Source organism: Pituophis catenifer, unplaced genomic scaffold, assembly GCF_029215685.1.
Source record: "Pituophis catenifer annectens isolate HBS135680 unplaced genomic scaffold, rPitCat1.0.hap2 SCAF_6, whole genome shotgun sequence".
In the NCBI taxonomy this organism is placed as follows: domain Eukaryota; kingdom Metazoa; phylum Chordata; class Lepidosauria; order Squamata; family Colubridae; genus Pituophis; species Pituophis catenifer.
In genome coordinates, this window is record NW_027256886.1 from 70,882,579 (window position 1) to 70,908,641 (window position 26,063).

The following is a 26,063-nucleotide window of genomic DNA, read 5'->3' on the forward strand; positions in this document are numbered from 1 at the left end:
GGCAATTATCTTGGCAAGGCCACATGGAAACACGGAGTCAAAAATGGAGCTTCAAAGTACAAACCAACACCATCCACAATGTTGCTTCCTGCAAAGGCCCACGTGCCTTTGCTCTTCCTTTATGTCTTATGGGAGGGACCAATCATCTCTAAGCCTTACTCCCAAGTCATCCCTTTTGTTTTAACTGTTCTTGCCTTCTGGCAGCTCTGTGCATGCGCGCACTAGGAACAGCCTCCCTCTGATCCTCTGCCTCTCTGATGTCTGACTCTGGAGGCTCCGGAGTCCACACATAACTCCCAGATGGCCCTAGCTCCATCTCTGCCTCTGACACAGAGCTCTCGTCTGAGCCTTCCCCAGACTCCAGGACTGGCCCATGTTCCTCCCCAGCCTCCTCACTGCCTGACTCTGCTGCCAGCTCCACAGGCTGCTGGTGGACCACAACAGCCAGTTAGAAAGAAGGGGGTCTAGAATACAGTGCGTATAGTCAAGGCTAGTTGCAATGTATGACTGTGAAAGTTGGACCATAAGAAAGACTTAGTGCCAAAGAATTGAGGCCTTTGAACTATAGTGCTGGAGAAGACTCCTGAGAGTCCCTTGGACTGCAAGGCAATCAAATTGGTCAGTCCTAGAGAGATCAACTCTGACTGCTCTTTAGAAGGCCAGGTCCTGAAGATGAAACTCAAATACTTTGGCCACGTAATGAGAAGGAAGGACTCACTGGAGAAGAGCCTAATGCTGGGAAAGATTGAGGGCAAAAGAAGAAGGGGACGACAGAGAATGAGGTGGCTGGATGGAGTCACTGAAGCAGTAGGCGTGAACTTAAATGGACTCCAGAGGATGGTAGAGGACAGGAAGGCCTGGAGGAACATTGTCCATGTGGTTATGATGGGTTGGACACAGCTTCACAACTAACAACAACAGAATACAGAGGTCTTGTCTTACCCATCTTTTGGAGGAAATAGTCCAGAAAGATTCAGGTAGGAATTATCAATGGACCTTCATTCTGAGTTATGTAAATGTTTTGATAATAAGCTTTCAGAAAAAAAGAAGATAGTAATAAGATTGTGAAACACCTAAACAGGGAGATGGAATGAAACAATAACCTCCGATCTTGGCATTTGAACAGAAAATAAAATGTATGTCAGAGCTGAAGACATAATACATATAATACATTTGGAATACACCGGTGGAGTAGAAGCCAGGGTGGTACATTAATGGAGAATAACTTTTAAACACAGGGTAATAAATGATGAGCATTCTATCAGGAATGCAATTGACACACTTCTTTGCTAAAAGAATGGCTACTAAGCCAGACTGTTACCATAGTAGTGGAAATCTTGAGCAGAAAAGTGAATGCTGTGTTCAAGAGGATTGGTTTGCAGTCCAACACAGGAAAGAGGTGCCCTCCATAGCACTTAGACTTATATACCACTGCTGGCAGTGAGCAATGAATTAGCCTGCAATACTGCATTCTAACCACTGCATCACCACAGCTCAGTCTGTTTCAGACTTTGCTTCCTTCCTAAAATATATTTCTTTAGAGATTTATTAACTCAGGAAATCTGATTTATCTTGACAGAGTTCTTGAATACTGCAGATTTTGGTGCAGTTTCTGGGAGGCATGGATATCTATAGCCCACCATTCCCTTCTATAACCTGAATTTGCGATTCAAGGACTCTGCGGCAGAGAAGGGGGTGGGAAAATTATTAGTAATGGCATGAAACATTAATTGTTTGTGAGAAATATTATATCATTACTTAAGTTAAACCTAGGAGAATTCAGAGTTTAGAAAGTATTTTGACAAAATTACTACTTAACTACCGTGTTTTTGAACCCTGAAATAAGCGCTGGGCCTTATTGCCATGCACTCAAAAGCCTGATTGGGCTTATTATCAGGCGATGTCTTATTTTGAAGGAAACAGGGTAATTAAAAACTGAATAATGCAAAGGACATTGTTTGACCTCTCATTACTCCTTGTCAGAAAGTCTGGAGAAAAGGTGAGCAAAAAAACCAAACATAACTTAAGGCATTCTATGTTATAACCAGATGTTAATGAACTGTAAAACACTGAGGGAATATGTCAACACTATTAAACAGAGAACCTCAGTGTTTTAATTAATCAATTACCAGCTAATGTGTTAATTGAACCTTGCAGACTGAATAAAGAAATAACACTAGATAATGCAGAGGGGGAAAATGTCTGCAAAACAACTGAAATGCAAAATATTTAAACAAATTCATGCTAAGAACCACAGCAAATTCCATAGACAAATAATTGCAACTATTTTTTAAAATACTTATTTATTATGAAAAGGATGTCTATGTAATGAGATAATATTTACTCTCAAGCTAGCAGCAAGGATGGGATCGTGATGATTGATGGTGGTCTGATTCTTTGGACTTGGAGAGTGCAAACATGAAGGCAAGAGTATACATTTAATTCTAAATTAAAAAAAGCTGAAATGCACATCAGAAATATGAATTCATGTCATCTATTCTATTTAGTGCACATATGAAAGTAGGAATTCATAGATGAGTAATAATTACATATTATATTTCAGTGAATGGTGATAGTGAAAGACCTGGTGATGACTTTAAGAAAAAAATGTATAATATTCTGAATGAATATGCTAAAACATTGTTTTTGTTGTTGTGAATTGATGAGAGAAAAAGTCTTGAATCATAGGGAGAGCCTTCTGTCTCTCCGGGCCTTGATGTCATTATGAATTGTATCCACAATTGATGAAGATTTCAGTTTTGATTGCCATTTTACTATTTTAGTAGATTTTAATGAAATAAATTATTTTTAGATTGATTGATTGGAATTTTTGGTTCTTTTTGTATACTGCTCAAAGTCACATAGCATGACATTGGGTAATTACAGAAATGCTTAAGTAAATAAATAAGAATGAGGATTATAAATATCTGTGTGTAGGCCTATTTTGATTATGTTATTTAAACTTAATCCCATTTAAATGTGCATGTGGCCAAGGGAGGCATCCACTTCGAAAAGCATGTTGATTAGATTGTGTTTGTGATGAAAAGTTGTGTAGAATTAATAAAGGAAACAAGGCTGATGGAAGTTTTAGAATGTGGGACAGATCATTTTTCAGTGATGGCAAAAATGTTCCTGAGGAAAATGGAGAAAAGGTTGAAAAGAGAATAAAATAAAATGAAAGAGTAGAATTGTAGCAAAACTCTCCTTATAAGTATTTGCATGTGTATGTCTATTAATCTTAATTAACTAATTATTAATTTATTAATTATTAAAATGCTCAAATTATAGTTAAGTGACAGAATATACTTTTTTCTGAATTTATTTTTATTTTTTAAAAATAATTGGTTTAGATAGTAAAATAAGCTGCTTTAATTTATGTTGTATGTATGCCATTGAAAGTGCATGCATATATATAAGAGAGAGGGGGGAGGGAGGGAGGGAGGGAGAGAGAGAGAGTGTGAGGGAGAGAGAGAGGTATTGATGGTATATATTTGAGAAATGCTTTACATTTATACTTTCTCAAAATAGGTATTTTATTAAGAACCCCACAATAAATATAATGATAGATTTAAATTTGGTTCATTAGTTTTCTGATGTAATAGGATTAAATTTGTAAAGTTAAAAGATACATTTATTGCACATTTTTTTTTATTTTTCATGAAATATATGTTAACTGATATAACTCCTTTCCTCTCTGTTGTTATTCATTTTAAATTCATTACTCTTTCAGAAAGGCTTTCTTTTTTATTTGGTCCAAAACATTTAATTAAATTTAATAAGAGACCGCCAATAATGCTATACAAGAGACTATATTTCTGGTTCATATTGTATTTCAGCACAGGAAATAGAAGTATATCATTACTCTTTGGACATTTAAGCTACAGCAATGTCTTATAGTCAGGAATTAATTTCAACTTAAATTACTACATAAGCATCCATCAGACTGAAGGTTTTTTTCATGGCTCTCAGATAAATAAACGGAGATCACTTTAGAAGCATGTAACTGCTTTGCTTTATTTTATTCCAATGCACATAAATTCCTATAGTAAAAATTAATAGTTATAAAAACTAATCATCCGGGATAGTTATGTTAAGTTAAAATTACACAACCGTAGAGAGAGGTGTATATGGTAACTACAAGAGTACACAAGCCAAAAGAACTTGTTATTTAGCTCCAAATATATGATATAATGTAGAATTGTCTTCTCCAGTCTGCAGTTACGTGGAAAGTAAGGCATTCAGAATTCCCAGAAATCATAGCTTTTGAAGATCCAATTTTAAAACATTTTGACATATTGAATATCAATGATAGATGGATGACTAAAAATGAATGGAGATTGAAGAAATTTATTTGGATAAATTGTTCTTTAGTTAAAAATGATCAATTGTTTTAGACAGAATGTCTAAACCTTGTTTATCCATGTTCTTAAATCAGAACTCTAGATATGTAGCCACAGTAATGCAGTCATTAATTTTGAGATGTAGAAGACACAGATAATTGAGTAAGAAAACAGTCTAGCCTGCTTTGGCAACCTGTTCCCAGAGGCATTCTTAAGAAAGAACAACTTATCAGGAGCAAAATCTCTGCAGTTGTCTCAAGTAATGAATCACTGAACTGAAGGTAGTAGCTTTCTTAGTAAAGTACCTTCTCATAAAGGACTGGTTGATGGGGTTCACAATAGGACGTTCAACCACAACTGAGCCAAAATTTCTACTGCTAAGTGAAAATTGGTTAAGTGAATTTTGCCCCGTTTTACGACCTTCTTGCTACTGTTGTTAAGTGAATCGCTGCAGTTGTTAAGTTAGCAAAATGGTTGTTACGTGGATCTGGCTTCCCCCCATTGACTTTGCAAAAGGGGATCATGTGTCCCCCCAGAACATTGCAACCTTCATAAATATGAGACAGTTACCAAGTGTCTGAATTTTGATCACATGATCATGGGGAATGCTGTAACAGTCGTAAGTGTGAGAAATGGTCATAAGTCACTTTTTTCAGTGCCGTTGTAACTTTGTATAGTCACTAAACGTGACTGTTGTAAGTCAAGGAATATCTGTATTACACTACTCTTTTTGCCTTTCACTTAATATGATGCTTGGAAACTTTGTTTATAAAATCATGGTTAAAAACAAATTATGTTTTGTCATGAATCATGAACCCAGCTGTTCTGTACCATACAATCTGCCTACTGGTTCTTCTTGGGCAGGAAAGGTTAAAAGAAGCTTTGAGCATTCCTAAGCAAGAAAGAATTTTGATATGTTCCTGAATCACAGAGTATTTGGGTATTGGTTGATTTCTGCTTTGTACCTCTACCCTGTTTTCTGATTTGATCTACCAAACCATTCAGAGTCTCAGGAGGTTTCAAGAGAGTATCAAAAAAAAATAAAAAATAAAAATAAAAATAAATAGCAATAATAGTAACATGTAGAATAAGAACATAATGGTGCTGAAGAATTACATCTTAAACTCCTTTCAGAAGAGTTCAGTTTTGCTCTCCTACGGAAAAGGTGTAGTTTAACTTTTAGATGGAGGCTATTTCAAAGAAGAGGTCCCAAAGTTAAGATATAAAAGCTACTTGCCTTAGCCCCTCCTTGCCTTATGAAAATGGGGCATTTCCAATATCGTGTTCTTTAGGGAGTCCTTGGACAAGTTGACAATCCTTCAAGTATCTTGATGCTAAATAATCTAGACTTCTGGTTTATCTGTTAGTCCTTACAAGTGGCTTCTCCCACAGGTCTTAATAAGTCAATTCTTCTCCAGCAACTGCCCATGACTACTCTGATTCTTTTGGCTAAGGGGAATAGACAGTATTTTCTTTGATAAAGCACTGTGGATAACATTTTCTGTTTAGTCATTACAAATGGCTTTATTTTTTTGGAAAATATTTTAAAACTCTACTCATCTATCCTTATTTTCTCACATTATGAGTTACAAGATTTTGTTTTATTTTCTTAAGTCCCCCCCCCTCAAAAGTACAAATCTTAATCTAGTGGAAAACAGAAAATGTAAAAATGACACCTTTCTTACTCAGCAGAGCAGATCTCAGCAGTCATTCATCATAATACTGCTTACTAAAAAAATAACATTTATGTGAATGGTGTTTAAAGAAATGTTCTAACTAATATATCTTTTTAGCAAGACATGGTTATGCTTATGGCCTGTAGTTTTGTTCATATTAGTGTCAAATTTGAAACCTGCTGTATAAATAAAGCCAGTGTGGTATAGTAGTTATGATGTTGGACTACAAGTAGGGATGCCTAAATTCTGATCCACTTCAATGCATGGACATTCTGTGGAGTGACTCCCAGTTCAACCTACTTCACATGATTATTTATATATTATTTATAAACAAATAATTCCCTCATGACTGTAACTTTGTTGCTTGTATCCTTACGATTTATATTGATACTGTTTCCTGATTGCTTATTTGTGCCCTATGATTATCATTAAGTGTTGTACCTTATGATTCTTGATGATCGTATCTTTTCTTTTATGTATACTGAGAGCATATGCACCAAGTCAAATTCCTTGTGTGTCCAATCACACTTGGCCAATAAAAAATTCTATTCTATTCTATTCTATTCTATTCTATTCTATTCTATTCTATTCTATTCTATTCTATTCTATTCTATTCTACTCTACTCTACTCTACTCTACTCTACTCTACTCTACTCAACTCTACTCTACTCTACTCTACTCTACTCTACTCTACTCTACTCTACTCTATTCTATTCTATTCTGAGCAAAAATAGGGTAGGAGCAACAAAGCTGATAATGGTACTGGAGGTTAAAACATATGAAGAACGGTTGCTGGAATTGGGTATGTCTAGTTTAATGAAAAAAAGGACTAGGGGTAACATGATAGCAGTGTTCCAATATCTAAAGGGCTGCCACAAAGAGGAGGGGGACAATCTATTTTCTAAAGCACCTGAAGGCAGGACAAGAAGCAATGGATGGAAACTAATCAAGGACAGATCCAACCTAGAAATAAGGAGAAATTTCTTGACAGAACAATTAATCAGTGGAACGACTTGCCTCTAAAAGTTGTGTGTTGTCTAAGAGACTTTTAAGAAGAGACTGGACAACCATTTGTCTGAAATGATATAGGGTTTCTTACTTCAGCAAGGGGTTAGATTAAAAGACCTCCAAGGTCCCGCTGTTATTCTGTTATTTTGTTTTTGTTTTTCTTTTGTTTGTTTTTGTTTTATTTTGTTTTTCTATTCTGTATGATCCCAAATTTATAAATACATAAATAATGATGATTCAAAACTTTATAAGATCCATAATTAGCTTCACTTTGACACATATTTTCTTCTTTGTGGACTTTCTTTTACATTACAAAGGAGACTTCCCATTACACATTAACCATACTCTTTGGCAGCTCACTATAGACAAAAGTGGTCTTTATTCCTCTTTTTCTTGTTTATTGGGACAACTGAGTATTAGTTTCTCTTTTGTTAAAAGAAAATCAAAGTCTTGACAGGCAAATGGTATGATATGCTAAATGTGTGTTTACATTTAATGCAACTGGTTTTAATAGCCACATGATAGCTTGATTCTGGCATATGGAAATAATATTTTAAAACTGTACTCTACTCCTTAAGTTTCAATTTCTCCCAAGGAAGAACATTGCTAGTGATGCCTCTGGCAGCTTCCCATCCTTCTCCCAGTCTGGGAAAAACAGAACACATCTGAAGAATCATCTATTTGGCTTGGTTTTTACTGAGAATGGGAAGAAATAGCGGTGAGCAAAGACTCACACCTGTCTTAATAGCAGTAGGGAGTAATTAGCTTGGTTTGCATTTTAATCTGAACATATGTAAATAGCAGCTTACATTTCTCAAATTTATATGGCTGGAAAGCAAAAAAAATCTAGCTGTGGTTCTCAACTGATTCTACACTGATAATTTGGCAGCACTATAGGCCACAAATGTCCAATGTACTCTCATTCAAAATAAAAACTCAACCACACCATGACAACTCTTCCTTTTAGAATTCAATTAAAACACATTATTTGGAAAAGGCTGTTTATCTAATATGATCAACTATTAGAATCTGGCTCAGAATATAAAACATACAATGCTTCTGAAGAGTTAAAAAATCTCACTTCAAAATTTTCTGATATTTCCTGTTTTCAAGTTTTCACATATGTTTATCGTTGTCAATGATCTGCCGAGAAACTCATAGGAACAGCAATAATAACGGAACATTTCTACCTCAGCAAAAATTTGGAGCTTTTTTTTTTACTCAAGAGATCAACTCTTTCTTTTCTTACATCTTATTTTAAGTGTGCATTTTAATGATTCTTCCTATTAAATTTGCACCGATAGAACTTCTCTTTCCATTAAAATGCAGCAACTGAGCTAAGTAATCAGAAATATCCCTTTGATTTTGTTTTTAGTGTAAGGTTTGAACTTCAAAATCAAAATGGCATTTTTTTTAATCCTTAGCTTTATTCATTACTTCAGGCTTTCTCCAATGTAAGAAGAGCTGCTGTGAATTTGGAATTCAAAAATTCTATACATGTTTTTAAAATAGATTTAAAGCCAAAAATATTCAGTTGTATAGTATTTTGTTATTTATTGGTTGTTTTCCCATTTTTATAATGGCCTCACATAAAATGTAGAAATGATAGAATCAAAAAAATCAACAAAACATTTTAGTTGATCATATTGTAGCCCATATGATTTGGCAGTTTCAGAAACACCTAAAATGCTTGGATTTTTAAAAGGAACTATATTTAAAGTAAAAACAACAATTTATTTTTGATCAGAAATTTAAATATATGACTAACATTAATATTGCTAGTTATTTATTATCTGTATAACAAGGCATTTACAATAAATATCCAGTTTTGGGAAATCAATAAAAGTTTAAAGAAATATTTCTTATAATTTAAAACAACATTAATCTGCCTGAAAATGTTTTGAGTCTACTGTATATCCCAAACAATGTTTAAAAAAGAATGCACATTAGATTTTCTGTGATGGAGGTGTAAGAAATTTGAGGGCTCTTTTAATTTATATGATTTGTTCATTTTTCTTATACTGCTTTAGTAGCTCAAATTACATTAAATTATCAAACAACCAAATTAATTTTTTTGCAGTAATTAATGTGGGAAAACCTGGAAGAAGGAGTATTACATACATCGTCTTAAAATCTTAGAGGGAACCTAACATACAGCATGGGAAAGGTATACAGATGGTATACTTATATATGAGCATAATATAAAGAAATCAGATATCACAATGAATATGCACCTTATAATCACACTACTATTTGTCCAACAAATAAAATGTCTTTATAGTCATAGTTATATAATATGATAAAATTGTCCTATGGAAAGGTACAAAGTATGAGAAAATATTTATTTTTCAGACAGTACCCAATGTTCTGTATGTAGCTTATCTCTACATTCAGAAGCAGGGTGGATTTGATTTAAATTGATTTAAATCACAATTTAAATCATGATTTAAATCACTAGTAAAAAGGCTTGATTTAAATCAACTCGATTTAAATCATAATTTTTAAAGAGCAACTGTCATCTCTGCTGCTCCTTTGACCCACTGTTGACTCACCGATAGTCCCAGTGTTGCAGAATATACAGCCTCATGCTACATGACTAAGCTCCGTTTCATGCTGAATAAACTAAATTATTTATGTATCTTAAATAGAAAACTATCTTACAATAGATTTTTACCCCAAAAGTTTTTTATTAAAATAAATTCGATAAAAATAAAAAAAAATCCGATTTAAATAAAAAAATCTGATTTTTTTGATTTTTTTAAAAAAATCATTGATTTTTATCCACCCTGTTCAGAAGTGATTCTGTTTTCAATACACAAAATAATTCATTATATTTTTTTTTAGATTTAGCTTGTTATCTACCTCATTTTGTATTTTATGTACAATAATGGATCTGGAAAAGTGTATAAACTTTTTTTTAAATAGAAAAGTAGTGCCAAACACCTACTTTCTAAAGAATTCTGTCTTCCTTTACCCGCTTTTTTTAGGGCTAAAGAATCCAATGGAACAACAACAGCAGGTGTTTCTTCCATTTTTTATTTCAGGCAGTTCTTAATTATGGTAATTCAGAGATATTGCAGCTAGGCTAAGAGCTACACTGAGCTACATAAACACACTTCTCATCAATTACCTTTTCCAGCCTTCCAACTGGTAGCAACATTAAATAGCATCTTCTGGGAAGATTGCAAAGATACAGGAGTTCAGATTTTGAACTCATAATGGCTAAGCAAGAATAATTATACCTTAAAGAATAGGCAGCATATATTAGAAACTATTTATTATATCAGTAAGTACAACAAGTTAAAAATACTGGATCTGACTGGAAGTATTAACAGCATACTTTGGGAATAAAAAGAAAGCAGTAATTTTTTTTTAAAAAAAAACCCTTCATTTATCAAAACTCAAAAGAACAGAAGCTGCCTCTGTATTTAAGTGAGATGAAAACATATGAAGAACAGTTGCAGGAATTGGGTATGTCAAGTCTAGTGAAAAGAAGGACTAGGAGAAACATGATGACAGTGTTCTGATATTTGAGGAGCTGCCACAAAGAATAAGGGATCAAACTATTTTCCAAAGCACCTGAAGGAAGGACAAGAAACAATGGATGGAAACTAATCAAGGAGAGAAGTAACGTAACACTAGGGAGAAATTTCCTATTGGTGAGAACAATTAACTGGTAGAAGGGCTTGCTTCAGAAGTAGTGGGTGGCCTATCATTCAATGGACAGCCATTTGTCTGAAATGATATAGCTTCTCCTGCTCATGCAAGTGGTTGGACTAGATGACTTCCAAGGTCCCTTCTAACTTTGTTATTCTATGAATAATTATACTTTAAAGAGTGGGCAGCATGTAGTAGAAATAATTTATTATATCAATAAGTACAATAAGTTAAAAATATTGGATCTGACTGGAAGTATTAATAGGATACTTTGGGATAAAAAAAACAGTAATTAAAAAAAACCCTTCATTGATCAAAACTCAAAGAATTATTATAGAAGCTACTTAAGTATTTAAGGGAGTGAAGCAATTTTCAGCACTGTCACAGCTCTCATTTTCAAATTCCTTTCAACTCTTCTTCCGCAGTTTTGGAAATTTCTGTTAAATAGTTTTCAATAAGCAAAGCTTCCACTCGTCAGATAGCTGAAAATCTGCATGCATACCAAGTGGTCTTCCTGCACGCAGATAAGACTCTAGGGTACATGTTTGAATCGATTGCAGGCTTTAAAGTGTACCTTCTAAAAAAATTGAAAGCAAAATTGGTTGTTCAGCATAATTCCTACCTTCACTTTGATCACGGAAGAAAACATTCTAGCGTCTTCAGAGACACCTCCTATATAAATTTTTTTTGTGAAGATAGGAGCATGATCGTTTTCATCCTGAACCTCAATGAATATCTTTGCAGTATTGCCTAAAAATAAAAAAAGGGGGTTAGCAAAATTAAAATACACTGAATGCCTTAAGTCATAAGCATGTCTCTTCTAGATTCTGTTAAAAAAGCTGTGAAGAAAATTGCTGCATATTTACATTTTTAGGAACCATAAATAATTAGTTCGTGCTTTTGTTCTAAAGTTTCTGAAGAAACTAAGTTTATATTTTGCTGCATATTTATATTTTTAGGAACCATAAATTATTAGTTCGTGCTTTTGTTCTAAAGTTTCTGAAGAAACTAAGTTTATATTTTTCTGTCTCGGTGGAAATTAAACAGAATTGCTTTCTTCAAAAAAATCAACATAAGAAAGAGTTTGAAAACTCTACAATGAAGGACAAAGTCAAACTTGACTGTCCTTTATAATATAGAAATATTGAATATGGATATGTCGAGAGTTTTATTTTTCTTCCTATAAGGAGTAAGACTTCCTAATAAGTTTTAAAATGTTTATCTTTGTTTTCAGTTATTTTTATTTTTCATTTTTCAGGTAATTCCAAATACAGGTCCCAGGAGATAGTTAATAGCATTAAAATTTTGATCCTAAAGGCTTAAGGAGATGCTATTTTTAAGCATCTTTTAGGATTGCTTTTTACCATTATTGATAGGTATTCTGTGCAAGATTTGTCATCCACTTTGCTTGTCACTTCCAATTCTATTACATTATTCCTTGGATATTGGTTATATAGCACTTAGACTTATATACTGCTTTGCAGTGCTTTTACAGCCCCCTCTAAGCAGTTTACAGAGTCAGCATATCACCCCCAACAATCTGGGTCCTCATTTTACCCGCCTCAGAAGGATGGAAGGCTGAGTCAACCTTGAGCCTGGTGAGATTCGATCTGCCAAATTGCAGGCAGGCAGTAGGCAGCAGAAGTAGCCTGCAGTCCTGCACTCTAACCACTGCGCCCACCTTGGCTATATATGTTTTGAATGGCATACAAGTAAGGTATAAGTTATATATTGTCTAGACACACTGCCTTATAGATAAAAATGGTCACAGGAAAAAGGACCACCACATCATTTTATGGATTATGCAGTTTGACTGACTGTGCACAGAGTCATAGCATAGTCATGTTATATGAACAACTTGTGATTGGACACACAAGAAATTTGTCTTTGGTGCATATGCTCTCAGTGTACATAAAAAGACAAGATACATTTGTCAAGAATCATAAGGTACAACACTTAATGATAGTCATAGGGTACAAATAAACAATCAAATCATATTAGGAAACAGCAATATAAATAGTAAGGATACAAGCAACAAAGTTACAGTCATACAGTCATAAGTGGGAGGAGATGGGTGATAGGAACTATGAGAAGATTAATAGCAATGCAGACTTAGTGAATAGTTTGACAGTGTTGAGGTAATTATTTGTTTAGCAGAGTGATGGCATTCGGGAAAAAAATGTTCTTGTGTTTAGTTGTTCTGTTGTGCAGTGCTCTATAGCATCGTTTTGAGGGTAGGAGTTGAAACAATTTATGTCCAGGATGTAAGGGGTCTGTAGATATTTTCACAGCCCTCTTTTTGACTTGTGCAGTATACAGGTCCTCAATGGAAGGCAGGTTGGTAGTAATTGTTTTTTCTGCAGTTCTAATTATCCTCTGAAGAACCACACCAGACAGTTATAGTTATATCTTCTCACCTTTCCTACATATTCTCCTATTGATTTCTTATAATTTATCAATTGTTGCTTATGACTTATAATTAATCATTGTAACTATGATTTATGACCTATTACTTGCTGTTTATATTACATTGTGAGTTTATGCACCTGAGACAAATTCCTTATGTGTCCAATCACACTTGGCCAATAAAGAATACTGTCTGTCTGTCTGTCTGTCTGTCTATCTATCTACCCACTCATCTAATGCTCAATAAATACAATTAGTAAAATGATAGGTTAAAGTTTCATGCAATTAAATTGCAAAATACAGTGACATTTACTTCAAAAATGGATAGATGCATAAGGGGTGTGCATGCTTTAAAATATCCCATATTTTAAATATCCCACAAGAAACATGCAACAGCTTGATGGAATCCACTGCTTAAAGTTAATGGAACACTGGAAGAAGCAGCCCTTCTTTTTAGAGATTTCTATACTTCCATGAATCATTTTGAAACATGCACGACCCACGTCTATGCAGGGCAGCAAGGGAGATTGCAAGAAAATAAAAGTAAAGCTATTGGCTAATTGAAGAAATCATACAGTAGTAAGAAACATGAATCCTTGCATTTTGATAAAAATCAACCGAAGAAATGAATATGGACAGCTTTAGTGAAATAGCTCACAGCTGCAACTGGCTATTCATTACATGAATCTTTGGAATATCTAGATCCAACAAGCCTCTTAGAATTAAGAATATTTGGCCACTAGATAAGGCACTAACATGGAGGACCGTGCTCTTTATCCTTGAACTCTGACATTACCATCAGATAGGATGAAAGTGCCATAAAATAAAATCAGCTTCATATTCTGAAACCCAGAAATGGTCTCAGTATGAACAACTGGAGTCATAAAAAACTTGTGGCATGTTAGGTTTGAAACCACTTCTTTTCTACTAACCAGAGGACAAAACTGCATTCAAGTCTTAGTAACAATATGGAAAGTAAATGACAATCCCCAAACAAGTTAATGAAAACATGCAGATCACGGCTTTTGGAACTGTTTTCCTAACACCTTTACCAGGGTTGATAACCAGGAGGAAGGCATTTACATTCTCTTTTGTGTGAGAACACAATATGATGTGCCTTTGTATAGGTGTGAGTTTCTAACTTTTCCCTGTGTAGCATCCATGTATGATATACATAAGTACCAGGAGCCCTGGTAGCACAGCAGACTAAAGCACTGTTATTAACATCAGCTGCCTGCAATTACTGCAAGTTCAAATCTCACCAGGCTCAAGGTTGACTCAGCCTTCCATCCTTTCTAAGGTAGGTAAAATGAGGACCCAGATTGTGGGGGCAATAAACTGACTTTGTATAAATATACAAAAGTATTAAGGCTATTGCTTAACGCATTGTAAGCCACCCTAAGTCTTCGGAGAAGGGCAGCATATAAATAAATAAAAAGTACAACGTTATATCCATGTACGATGTGTGCATAAGTACAATGGGAAGCACAGGACAGGCTGCATACACTCCATCTGGGTTACTGGACCAAGAAATATTAAGAAGAGGAGTTAAAATGGAGATTTGAAGACATTGTCCAACTTTTCTGTCCTGTATGCATGCTTCATTTTCTTCATTTGACCAGATCCAACCATTTCCAAACCAGTCATCTTTTGACTGCTTCTCCACATTAAATTTCATCCCATTCCTAAATTATTATGTTGATGACTGGTGAGAGCAACAGACAGAATCCTGAGCCCCATTACACAATTTCCTTCCAATCTGTTGGTTTGGAACGAGTACCAAATATAAATATTAGAAATAAAAAGCCAAGCATAAACAAATTAAAAAAAATCAAAAGCACTCATATCTGTTTTCAGACTTCCTAATAAAATAAATCGGCACATTTTGGAAAACAGTGCAAAGTCAGTTTTCTGGAAGAAATTCTATTTGCCAGCAAGAAATTATATCCTTGCAGAATTGATTCTTTCCCATGACACCTTTTTATGGCTATTTCAAAGAGCCATATATGGGATAGGTTTGTTCATAATTGCTACCCTAATTATGTTGGATTATTTTCTTTTTGAGCACTGTGCTGAAAAAAACAATTCTAAAGTTATAACTAGAATTGAAACATGCCACTTTTGATATTGACACTGAAATCACTAATATGTTTTCAAAATATATTGAGAAAGTATAGGTTTCCTGCTGAAATATGACATCAAAACATTATATGTTTTGGAGAAAGTCCACATGATACTGCTGAAAGAGTGCATTTTATTATTTTATTATATATTTTAAACATAATCCTCTATTTTCCAAAGCCCACCATTTGGGCTTTGCATCTCTCATTGCAAATTTTGACTGTTAAAAAAAAAAATTACAAAAGGTAATTCTTGGTCACCCAAAGTTGAAAGAAGAATATGGACCAATATTCTTGCAACTGTTAAAAATCAATGAAAAATTAGGTATGGAAGACTTTATAGAAATTACTGCCACCTAGGCTGTAGAAACAAAAAAAGAGAGAGTATTGTTTGGATTGATATTCCTGCATATGACAAAAAGTTGCAAGTTGCACTGCATTTCCATGAAGTAATAACCAATAATTGATGGTTTACTGCAATACTGAAAATAGCAATGGCTGGGTTTTATATGAGTTATTGTGTTGCAGTTTATATATGTCATTCATCAGTAATTGGAAGATTCAACTCACAATTATGGGTGGATGTTTGGGTGGCATATGATAGCAGATGTGAAATAAGAGTGTAATGCTAGAACTAACACACTTCCCTAGACATCATATTGCAAGTACACAATTGCAGCATTTGACATCAGAGGCTATTCTACAATTAAATCAACTGTAGAATAAAGACCAGCTTTGGGGAAAGGCTAGTGCAATCCCATTTTACCATACAGAAATGCCTACTGTGGATGGGACAATACAAAGAAAATATTTAAAATTTGACATTTAGACAAGTCTCTTTTAAACTTAATAAATCTATATAAGATGTACATTTTTAATTATACCTTTCACATTTTAGCTAGAAATTTCTGCACACCTGTACCTTAGTTCTGAAGTTCTGAAATGGCAGAACTCAAAAAAATGTTAGTATTGACAAATTAATGGAAGCAGAGAGGTTAAGTTAAATATTTTCTCAAGCTTATATGTACTCTGAATTAAGATTTCTTTAATACTTAAATAATACTTCAAGATCAGGGAATTTTTCAGGGAACTGAATGCATTCCTAGGCATGTTTCCAAAATAACCACTGTGAATACCGACATTGTTTGACTAAGCTGTTAATAGAAAGTTGACAGAATAATTGCATCTATATTTCTGAAGATATGATTATATCCCATTTCATAGGCAGGAAACCTCCCTCCCCCAAAATCTGGAGATTCTCAGTCATCCAGGTCATGGTTGTCCCAAAGGTGCTTTTTCAAAAAGCAGCTGGACTTTGTTCTTCCTTGAAGATGCTTTGCTTCTCATCCAAGAAGCTTCTTCAGTTGTGACTGATGTTCTGACTCAGAACTGAAAAAGCTTCTTGGATGAGAAGCGAAACCTCTTCAAGGAAAACAAAGTCCAGTTGCTTTTTGAAAAAACACTTTTGAGACTACCAACTGGAGATTACTATTCTACTCTTTTGAATCATTGAATCCATGACTGGAATCCTTTCCCCTTTCTTCTGCCTCAATCTAATTGTCCTATGTTTTCTTCAAATATTATTCTATGTTTTCTTGAAATATTAGAGTTCTATTGTCAAAGATGTTATAACAAAGCTATCTAAAAATAATTAATATTTTCAGTGTTACTGTAAACTTTCATAAAACCAGATTTTCGCAATTCAGTAACATGTGTGATGAGCTTTTGTGTATACTAATGTGCCATATAAAATGATCGCTTCAATGTAATTTTTTTCCCTGTTATCAGACTTGTCATCAGTCTTGTTTGACATCAATATAGTTATAACCAAACACAATGGGGTATTATTTCCACAGCTGCTACAAACAAAGGAATAAGTGATATGGTGCTGTTACTTGGCAACTATATTGTGAAGAGCAGTTCAAGAATTTTTAATATTGGATCATATAAACCACAGTAATGAAAATTGCTCTGATTTCTGATATCAAACACTTAAAATGTTTCTTCCTCTTGGATATGGATTATATGGATACATTCAAATATCTATCAGGTTAAACTTCACTGACATTTAATTAACAATCTTCATTTTGCTTCATCACTTCATTCTTATATATGTCATATATTTTACTGTTTTTTTTTCTATATCCATGAGTTATTCAGTACTTAATTCTGCCTTCTAACAAGGTTGTAAAGAGTAATTGACTATAATAAAACATCTTCATGCCAATATAGTAATATAGATTTGCTCTCCAGTGCATGGTAAAATCCAATATCTTGTTCTTTAGGGTACATAGGGAAAAAGAGAATTTTTCAAGAGAGAATATTAATACTATTAATATAGTAATAAAAGCATCATGCAGAATCCCAAAAATATATATTAAAACTTCCACCGATCAGTGGTGGGTTGCTACCAGTTCACCCCGGGTCAGGTGAACTGGTAGCGGTGGCAGGGGGAGGCTCCGCCCAAACGCTTCTGCACATGCACAGAAGCATCACGAGTGCCCGAGCGCCCGTGAGCAAACTGGCAGCGATGGGTATTGAAACCCGCCCCCGCCACCAATTCTAATAGAAAACAAAGGAGTAATATATGACTATAGCAGCAAGATGAATACAAAATCTTAATCAGATTATACAAAACAATGTAATTTAACAAAGCTTTGATGTTTTAAATATCTGACTTCGGTTTTAGTATAAGGGTGTTTAATTTATGATATCTACAAATCATGAAAAAAAATTAATACTGCACATTTCCTACATTGCGCTTTCAGGTCTCAAAATTTTGATTAGTATCTAGAGATGCCTTCCTGTTAATGGAAGACCTGTTCATCAAAAGCTATTTTTGACGTAATGAAAAACGTGACATGAAAAAAACCAAGTCCCAATCCAATGAACATCTGCTTGTAAAAACATATTCCATTAGGTTTTATTGGTACTTTAGTCTCTGTATGCCACAGCATGCTTGTTCTTCATTCCACAAAGGAACTAAAAAAAAATCTACCAGACTTTTGTATTGCTCACCAGGAGATATTTAAAATACTTAGAGATTTATAGAATCATAGGAATGGAAGAGACCTTGGAAGTTTTCTACTCCAGGTCAAAGAAAGGAGGGTTCTGAAACACCAGAGTTGAGGACACTGCTGGCAAGGTAGGCAGTCATACAGATAGGAAATAACTAAAGTACAAGAATCAGTCCATTAAAGAGTGCCAACTACAGACTAAGATAATAGAATGACAGAATTGGAAGGGACCTTGGAGGTCTTCTACTCCAACCTCCTGCTAAGGCAGGAAACCAGTGGTGGGTTGGCCCTGGTTTTGACCGGTTTGCAAGAATCGGTAGTAAAACCAGTGGGAGACTCTGCCCACTGACCTGGACATCGTCAGGAAGCTTCTGCGTGTGGTCCTGTTGCGAACCGGTAGTAAAGGTAAGTAGAACGCACCCCTGCAGGAAACCCTATTCCATTTCAGTCAAATGGTTGTCCAATCTCTTAAAAACTTCCAGTGTTGGACCATTCACAACTTTCGGAGGCAAGTTGTTCCACTGATTAATTGTTCTAACTGTCAGGAAATTTCTCCTTAGTTCTAGGTTGCTTCTCTCCTTGATTAGTTTCCATTCATTGCTTCTTGTCCTGCCTTCAGGTGTTCTGGAGAATCGGTTGATCTCTTCTTCTTCTTTTTTTAAAAAAAATATTTTTTTTATTTTATTCAGAACAAAGTTAAAATACAAAATAGCAGTAAGTCTTAGTCTTATATACCACTTTCACAGTGCTTTCTTGACAAATGTATCTTGCCTTTTTCATGTACACTGAGAACATATGCACCCAAGACAAATTCCTTGTGTGTCCAATCACACTTGGCCAATAAAGAATTCTATTCTATTCTATTCAGTGCTTTATAGCTTTCTCTAAGTGATTTACAGAGTCAGTATATTGCCCCCATAAATATCTTGTCATAGATATTATTGAACATGGTGGGATGATACAGATGTGCGGTCACAATTCTGGAAGGCTACAATTTATATATTTTAAAAATAGACTTAATGAAAAGGGAGGGGTATTTCACTGCAGAGGAGAAAAACATGGAAATCTATATTTCTTAACACGGTAGTCCTCTTGAGTGTCTGGGCAGAAGCAAATGGAAAGAAAATAAAATTGACACACTTGTGTGAGTTTATTATAGGTCTACAGGACAAGTTGAATAGGAGGATAAAAAGCATCAAAAACGCAGAGAGTCTGGACCACAGAAAGTAATTATCCTGCTCTTCTCGGTCACGGTCAGGCTTCGCTTGAGTATTGCATTCAGTTCTGCACACCCCAGTTTAGAACAAAACATTGATAAGCCCAGAAAAAGGTTACCAAGATGATGAAAAGATTAGAAACCAAGTTCTAGAAACAGTTAAATTTAAGTAGGTTTAATATGCAGTAGAGAAGGATAAGGGACAACATGAGAGCTGTTTTCAATTTGCCAATAAAAAAAAACCTGGCACATCAGATTTATTCTCCTTTGTTCCAGATAGTGAAATTAGAACTAATGGGTTTAAACTTCAAATATACAGATCAGACATTAGGAAAAACATGTCAATCAGTGAAACAGTTTACTTATTGAGTGATTTCTTCCCCTTCACTGTATATTTTCAAACAGAGGCTGGAGAATCATCTGTTTGATATGATGTAGTGAATCATGATGCAGTGTGTAGAAGGTTGCACTGACGATCTCTTAGATCCCTTCCAACTCTATGATTCTACAGTCTGAGAGGAGATTTCCTATAGCGCCCACATAAAAATATACGGTTCACTTTGAAGTGTTTTGTATTCAAGCAATGTACTATTAATGATAATAATCTTCACTTTACATCATGTTATTAGCACATGCATTATACACGCATATATTCTCCCCTCCTAAAACTCAAGCTAGGCACACTATAATTATCACATTATGTTGCAGTGAAACTGAGGAACATTTTTTTAAAGCTATGAAATTTAAACGTGAGCGGATTTCCCAACTTAAAAAAATAAATAAAATCACAATGCTACATCTGGTTTGACCTTGCTTTGGTACATGTTGGTTGCCTTTAAAAATTGCCTAACAAATATAGCTTTGGATATTACATTGACCTCTTGTAGGAGTCTCATAATCTCCTTCTCTTTTAAAAAAAAATTATATTTTATTTCTCTCAGCTTTGTGACCTCCCCCTTGACTTGCAATATTTCTTTGAGACTATTTATTTATTTATTTTTAAATTATTTTTTGTCCAGTAACCAAAACTTTCTAAATAAGAAATATAATTCAAAGCTAATATAGGATTAGAATGCATTTAAATACTATTTAAAAGCCTGGGAGTTCTTCATCTAGTGCCAACAAGTGGGTACCAGTAGACCAGACCTCATTAGGGAATGTTTTTGAAAAAAAAAAAGGATGTCACTACAGGAAATCTTTCCCTCTCCTGTCAGAACCAGTTCATTTACTTTGGTGGAAGGACCTTGCGAAGGACCTCATTTTAAGATCGTAAGGTCCAGGTAGGTGCATACAGGAGAAGATCCTCCTTTAAGTAATCTGCTCTGAAGCCAATAGACCAGCAGTTAGACTGGATGGCAATTTATCAGCATAATATAAGAAGCTCTGATGGTGCAGTGGTTAGAATGCAGTATTGCAAGCAAACTCTGTGACAGCATTCCAGAACAACCCAACTCCAATTAAAAACTCCGAGACCATCATCATCTCTAAATCTTCATTTATTGGTATAGGTATACTGGCAATCTGGGAAAACCCGAAGCTGAGAGTTCTGGGTTCTCCCTCACTAAATCAAAACCCCATATCCAGCCCGTGCACCCATCAGTCCCACATGGCCCAATCACCATCTGTCCCAATTTGAGGCATCACTGCAACCACTCCTCCTTCAGATGCAGGAGCACCATGACCTTGACCGAAAAGAAGAATGCTATTATATCTAACTAATATCGCTCTACCAAATCCCCCCTCCTACTTTCCCAAGCACAAGAAGGTGGCAGCGTGGAAGCTTTTGGGGTTAATATGGCTTCCAAAGCTGACACTCTGCCCATAGCTTCAAGTTTGAGTCAGCCTTCCATCCTTCCGAGGTCAGTAAAATGAGGACCCAGATTGTTGGAGTCAATGTGCAGACATTGTAAACCACTCAGAGAGTGCTGTAAAGCACTAAAGGGGCAGCATATATCATCGGGCTCCAGCTACCAGCCCCAGACGACATCTTCACATCTCGCTGTTTGACGAAGTTGCATAACATTCTCAGAGACTCTTCCCATCCTGCTTACAATCTTTTTGGACTGTTCCCTTCTGGCAGAAGATACAGAACAATTAAAACCCGGACCATGTTTGCTGAATAGTTTTTATCCCAGAGCTATAATTGCACTCAACAATGAACTAAAGGGCCACCATCAGTGGCAACATTACTTGATCTGTTGTGTAGATGTTTGGGTGGTTCGGGGGTGGGGAATTTGTGGTGGGTGGGGTGTGTGTTTGGGGATTGTTATGTGTGTTGGGCCTGGTCTTTGGGTGTTATGTTATGTGAATTTCGTTGTATGGGTATACTGTGTATATATGTACAATGACAATAAAATAATAATAATAATAATAATAATAATAATAATAATAATAATAATAATAATAACAACAACAACAACAACAACAGCTTACATCCTCCGACGATACCTTAACAGTTCCTAGGTCCTTGGTTAGGACTCGAGCTGCTGAGCTATTAACCAGCCTCAAAGGCTGTGAATCTCACTAAAGATTAACCAATAATAATAATAATAATAAACTCAAGATCTTGTGGGACTTTAGGATTCAGACTGACAGGCACTTGGTCCACAACACACCTGACATAACAATAGTTGAAAAGAAAAAAGTATGGTTCATTGACATTGCAATACCTGGTGATGCGCGGATTGAAGATAAGCAGCAAGAAAAAATCACAAAGTACCGGGATTTGCAAATTGAAGTTGAGCGACTGTGGAAAAAGAAATCGTGTGTTGTCCTGATTGTAATTGGAGCCCTTGGAGCAATACCCAAAGGGCTACCCTGCTATTTAGAAATTCTAAATTTGCCGGACTTGAACATTTTGACTCTACAAAAAACCACCTTACTCGGAACAGCTTACATCCTCCAACGATACCTTAACAGTCCCTAGGTCCTTGGTTAGGACTCGAGCTGCTGAGCTATTAACCAGCCTCAAAGGCTGTGAATCTCACTAAAGATTAACCAATAATAATAATAATAGTAATAATATAAGCCTAAGTGCTGTTGCTATTGCTGTAATATTATATGAGCTGATCCCAGGAAGCTTTATTTTGAACCAAATGAAGATCCCACTATTCCAAGGCAACCACACAAGCAATCCATTGCAATAATCCAGCGGGGAACTTACTGGAGTGTGAAAAACAGGTTGTGAGACTGTCTCTGTCCAAGAAAGGGTACAGTTGATAAATGAACTGAAGTTAATGAAAGACACTCAGTACCAGCAAGGCCAACTAGGTCTCTAGTGACACTGTGCAATGGACTGTGAAAATAACCTTGAGGAAACAGGAGGAAGAACCCCAAACAAGACAATGGTCAGATTAAAAAAATAAATCAATGTCCAAAGCAGAAATGTGAGGCGCTTTCAGGCTTGCAAGATTCAGGTACTGTAACCGTTTAACAAAAGCAGGATTAGTATTCTTAACTTGAGTTTCCTATTCTGGACTACCTCAAAGGGTTGACATAGTGAGGGATCTAGGTTCACTCAAAACTGGGTACTTCCTGAGATTAAAGAAGATGACTTTGACAGAAATATGCAAGAAGTTCTTCTCTAGGCAAAGGAGGCTGAAACAGCCTTAGGCAGGGTCTTCCCAATTAACTTGGATAGAAAGAGGAGGACAGGTAGAGAAATTATTACTGAATAATAAAAATGCATTGGACCCATCTCAAAAACATTCATTTCTGGTCTTTCTGTAGAGTTGATGTCCTGGTCTGGTCTAACTCATTGGTGATAGAACTTACTCTTTAGGGCAAAATGTCTATGGAGATTCTCAGTCATCCTGGTCATGGTTGTCCCAAAGGTACTTTTTCAAAGGCAACTGGACTTTGTTTTTTTTTCCTTGAAGACGTTTCGCTTCTCATCCAAGAAGCCTCCTCAGTTCTGACTGAATGCTGGGGAATGGAAGGAATTATATTCCTTTCAATCATCTGGTTGCACTCTGAAGATGAGTCATTAGCTTCATTACTTTCAAAATGCTAACAACCAGATGACTGCAAGGAATATAAATCCTTCCATTCTCCAGCATCCAGTCAGAACTGAGGAGGCTTCTTGGATGAGAAGCGAAGCGTTTTCAAGGAGAAAAAAAAAAACCCAAAGGAAATCCAGTTGCCTTTTGAAAAAGAACCTTTGGGACTCTTTGGGACAATTAAATGCCCTTCTAGGACTGGCAGGGACCATCAAATGGACAGATACGTCATCCACAAGCAATTTTTCTCATCTGGTGTGCGTCTCAGATTATTGGCTCTTATTTAGTCCATTACCCTGTTCAAGCACTGGTTCAGAATGCCAACTGCTTCAAGTGCATTAAATCAAAAAGAGAAAGATAACTGTCAGTGTGTATGAGAGTTCATGACATGGCAACAGGTCAGCCATTGGGGACTGGCTGGAATAGGACATGGTAACAAGGTCAGCCAATGTATAGGCATAGCAACTAAGTCAGTCAATGAAGGCTGTTTGGGAGCTGAAACAGCTTGGAGCCTGGGCATGGCTTAGGTTAACTGATACATATAAGTTGTGTGCTCCTATTATTGTCCTTCCTTCTGTTAACTGTGCTTCTGTGATTATGCTTCTGATTCTGAGAACTGCTCTTGGTATTGTATATATGTCTCATGTGTTATTATGTATATAAAGAAGTTTCTTATTTAATGAATCCTGCTGCATCAGTTATCTGTGTGTGCTTTCTGGATGTGATTTCTGCAACAAACTCTGACAATAACACTGGATACTATCTGTTATACTGATTACAGTACTGTACAAGTGTGCGCCCATTGCTTGTTCTTTTGCGTCTAGATTTATATATATTAGTTTACTATATACACTTCTTCACCAAAAATCCAGGTGAGCCTTGCTTTTAAAACAGACTTTTCACACTAATTATTAGCAGAAAATACAATGTAAAAGAACATTATTATGGATCATCAACAATCAATTTCATGTTTTAAAGACTTCAGAGCCTTTTGTATGCACACATTTAAGTAAATCATCCTGCATAAGTGGATGTAAAACATTTCTTCCCTGAACAAGTGTCAGTTCTTTAAATACATAAACAATGTATATGTTCCATTAAATCATTGAAAATTATGGTATAAGAAACAAGATTTAAAAGAAAGTTATTTCAAGTGCAATAAAATTCTAAATTGTTCTGTTTAAAAATGATACTTTTGATTCGTGCCTCATATTTTTAAAGGGGTCACAAAGTTTGTGCAAACTCCTTAGAGAGTCAGAATTTTAAAGAAACTTCTTCCTGTTAGCATCCCAAAATTATAACTGTGTCTAGATTTGTCTTAAGATCATGTCCACAATTTAGTGGACAAGACTAACAACCATGTTGAAGCAGGTCAAAGTTCAGGTATATAAACTTTCTTTGGTCAAAACCCAAAGCCTGAGTAAATAGGCCTGAAACTTTGGTCAAGGTTAAATATTTGCTTCTGCCAGTAAGGAGGTGCTGAGATGACAGAGAATATTTTTATCTGAAAAGAGCAGACTGGCCCAGACAGATGCATCCTGTTGCTGACTTCTGCATTTAACCTCAAATGTCATATATAACATGTGCTATGTATAATTATACCCCAATATATTCATGTTATTTCCTTTTTCCTGTTATCTATCACCAAGGGTCTGGAGTAGTCTCCTTTCACTTCCTCTAAGACCAAATATGTATTAATGCAACCTCGACAAATGTATACGTAGTCGTAAAGTATATAAGCAACACCTCTGTACACCCTTCGGGGTTCAGACAATTTGCTGTGTTAACTGCTGTTTGAACCTTATGCATAATAAACCTTTCCTGCATTGAAGTGCTTGGTCTGGTCCCGTGATTTTCCTACAACAAAGATGGCGACTCCGCCGGGACTCTAGACTGAGGCGATATTTTGCTGAGGGCCGTTCCACCCTTCAGGCCCTCGGGGCAGCCGCTCCTGAACATCCTCCAGGGCCCACGGGAGTTCCAGACTTCCGGGAGGCGGCAGCGACTTCCCTGTGAGGCTGACGGTGCTGTGAACGAGTCCAAGAACCCTGCTGTGTAGGAAAGGAAGTGTGAGTGGTTCCTGGCCAGGACGAGTGAAGTGAAGACACCTCAGGCGAGTATATGTAAGAGATTGGTACCTGTCTCATTTGAAGACAGAAGAGGGGACCTGATCCCTCCCCTGGACTCGGGACGGCTGTCCTAAAGAAGTCCCTGTGAGGTAATTGTGTGGGGTGGTTAAGTCATCGCATTTCTCTCCAGTGGCCGTGAGTTTCCGGGGCTGGGAGTCGGTGACAGTGTGCTAGAATGGGGGGGAATACCCAGAGCGTGCCCAACACACCGTTGGCATGCATGTTGAAAGGTTTTGACAGCTATTTTAAAAATCCCTCATATCCCAAAATGAAAAAAGAACGTTTAAAATACTTGTGCACCACTGTGTGGCCAAACATGGGAACCGGGTGGCCCCCAGAGGGTTCGTTTAAGGAAGAGGTAGCAGATGACTTGTGGGGTGTTATAGCAACGGATCAAGAGAAATACCCAGATCAGTTTCCATATATAGACCAGTGGGTAAATGCATTGACAGAACAGGCTGAGGATTTGTTACAGTGTCAGGCAGAAATGGTGAGG

General features: G+C 35.9%; 1 protein-coding gene across 1 annotated transcript in view; it reads right to left on the reverse strand.

Annotated features, from left to right (window-relative positions):
• Window positions 1-26,063, reverse strand: part of PCDH15 (protocadherin related 15) — a 403,619-nt gene that overhangs the window by 39,013 nt on the left and 338,543 nt on the right. The window contains exon 26 of the mRNA XM_070946499.1: window positions 11,304-11,431. Within this exon, the coding sequence (XP_070802600.1) occupies window positions 11,304-11,431 (128 nt within the window). The remainder of the gene's footprint in view (window positions 1-11,303; window positions 11,432-26,063) is intronic.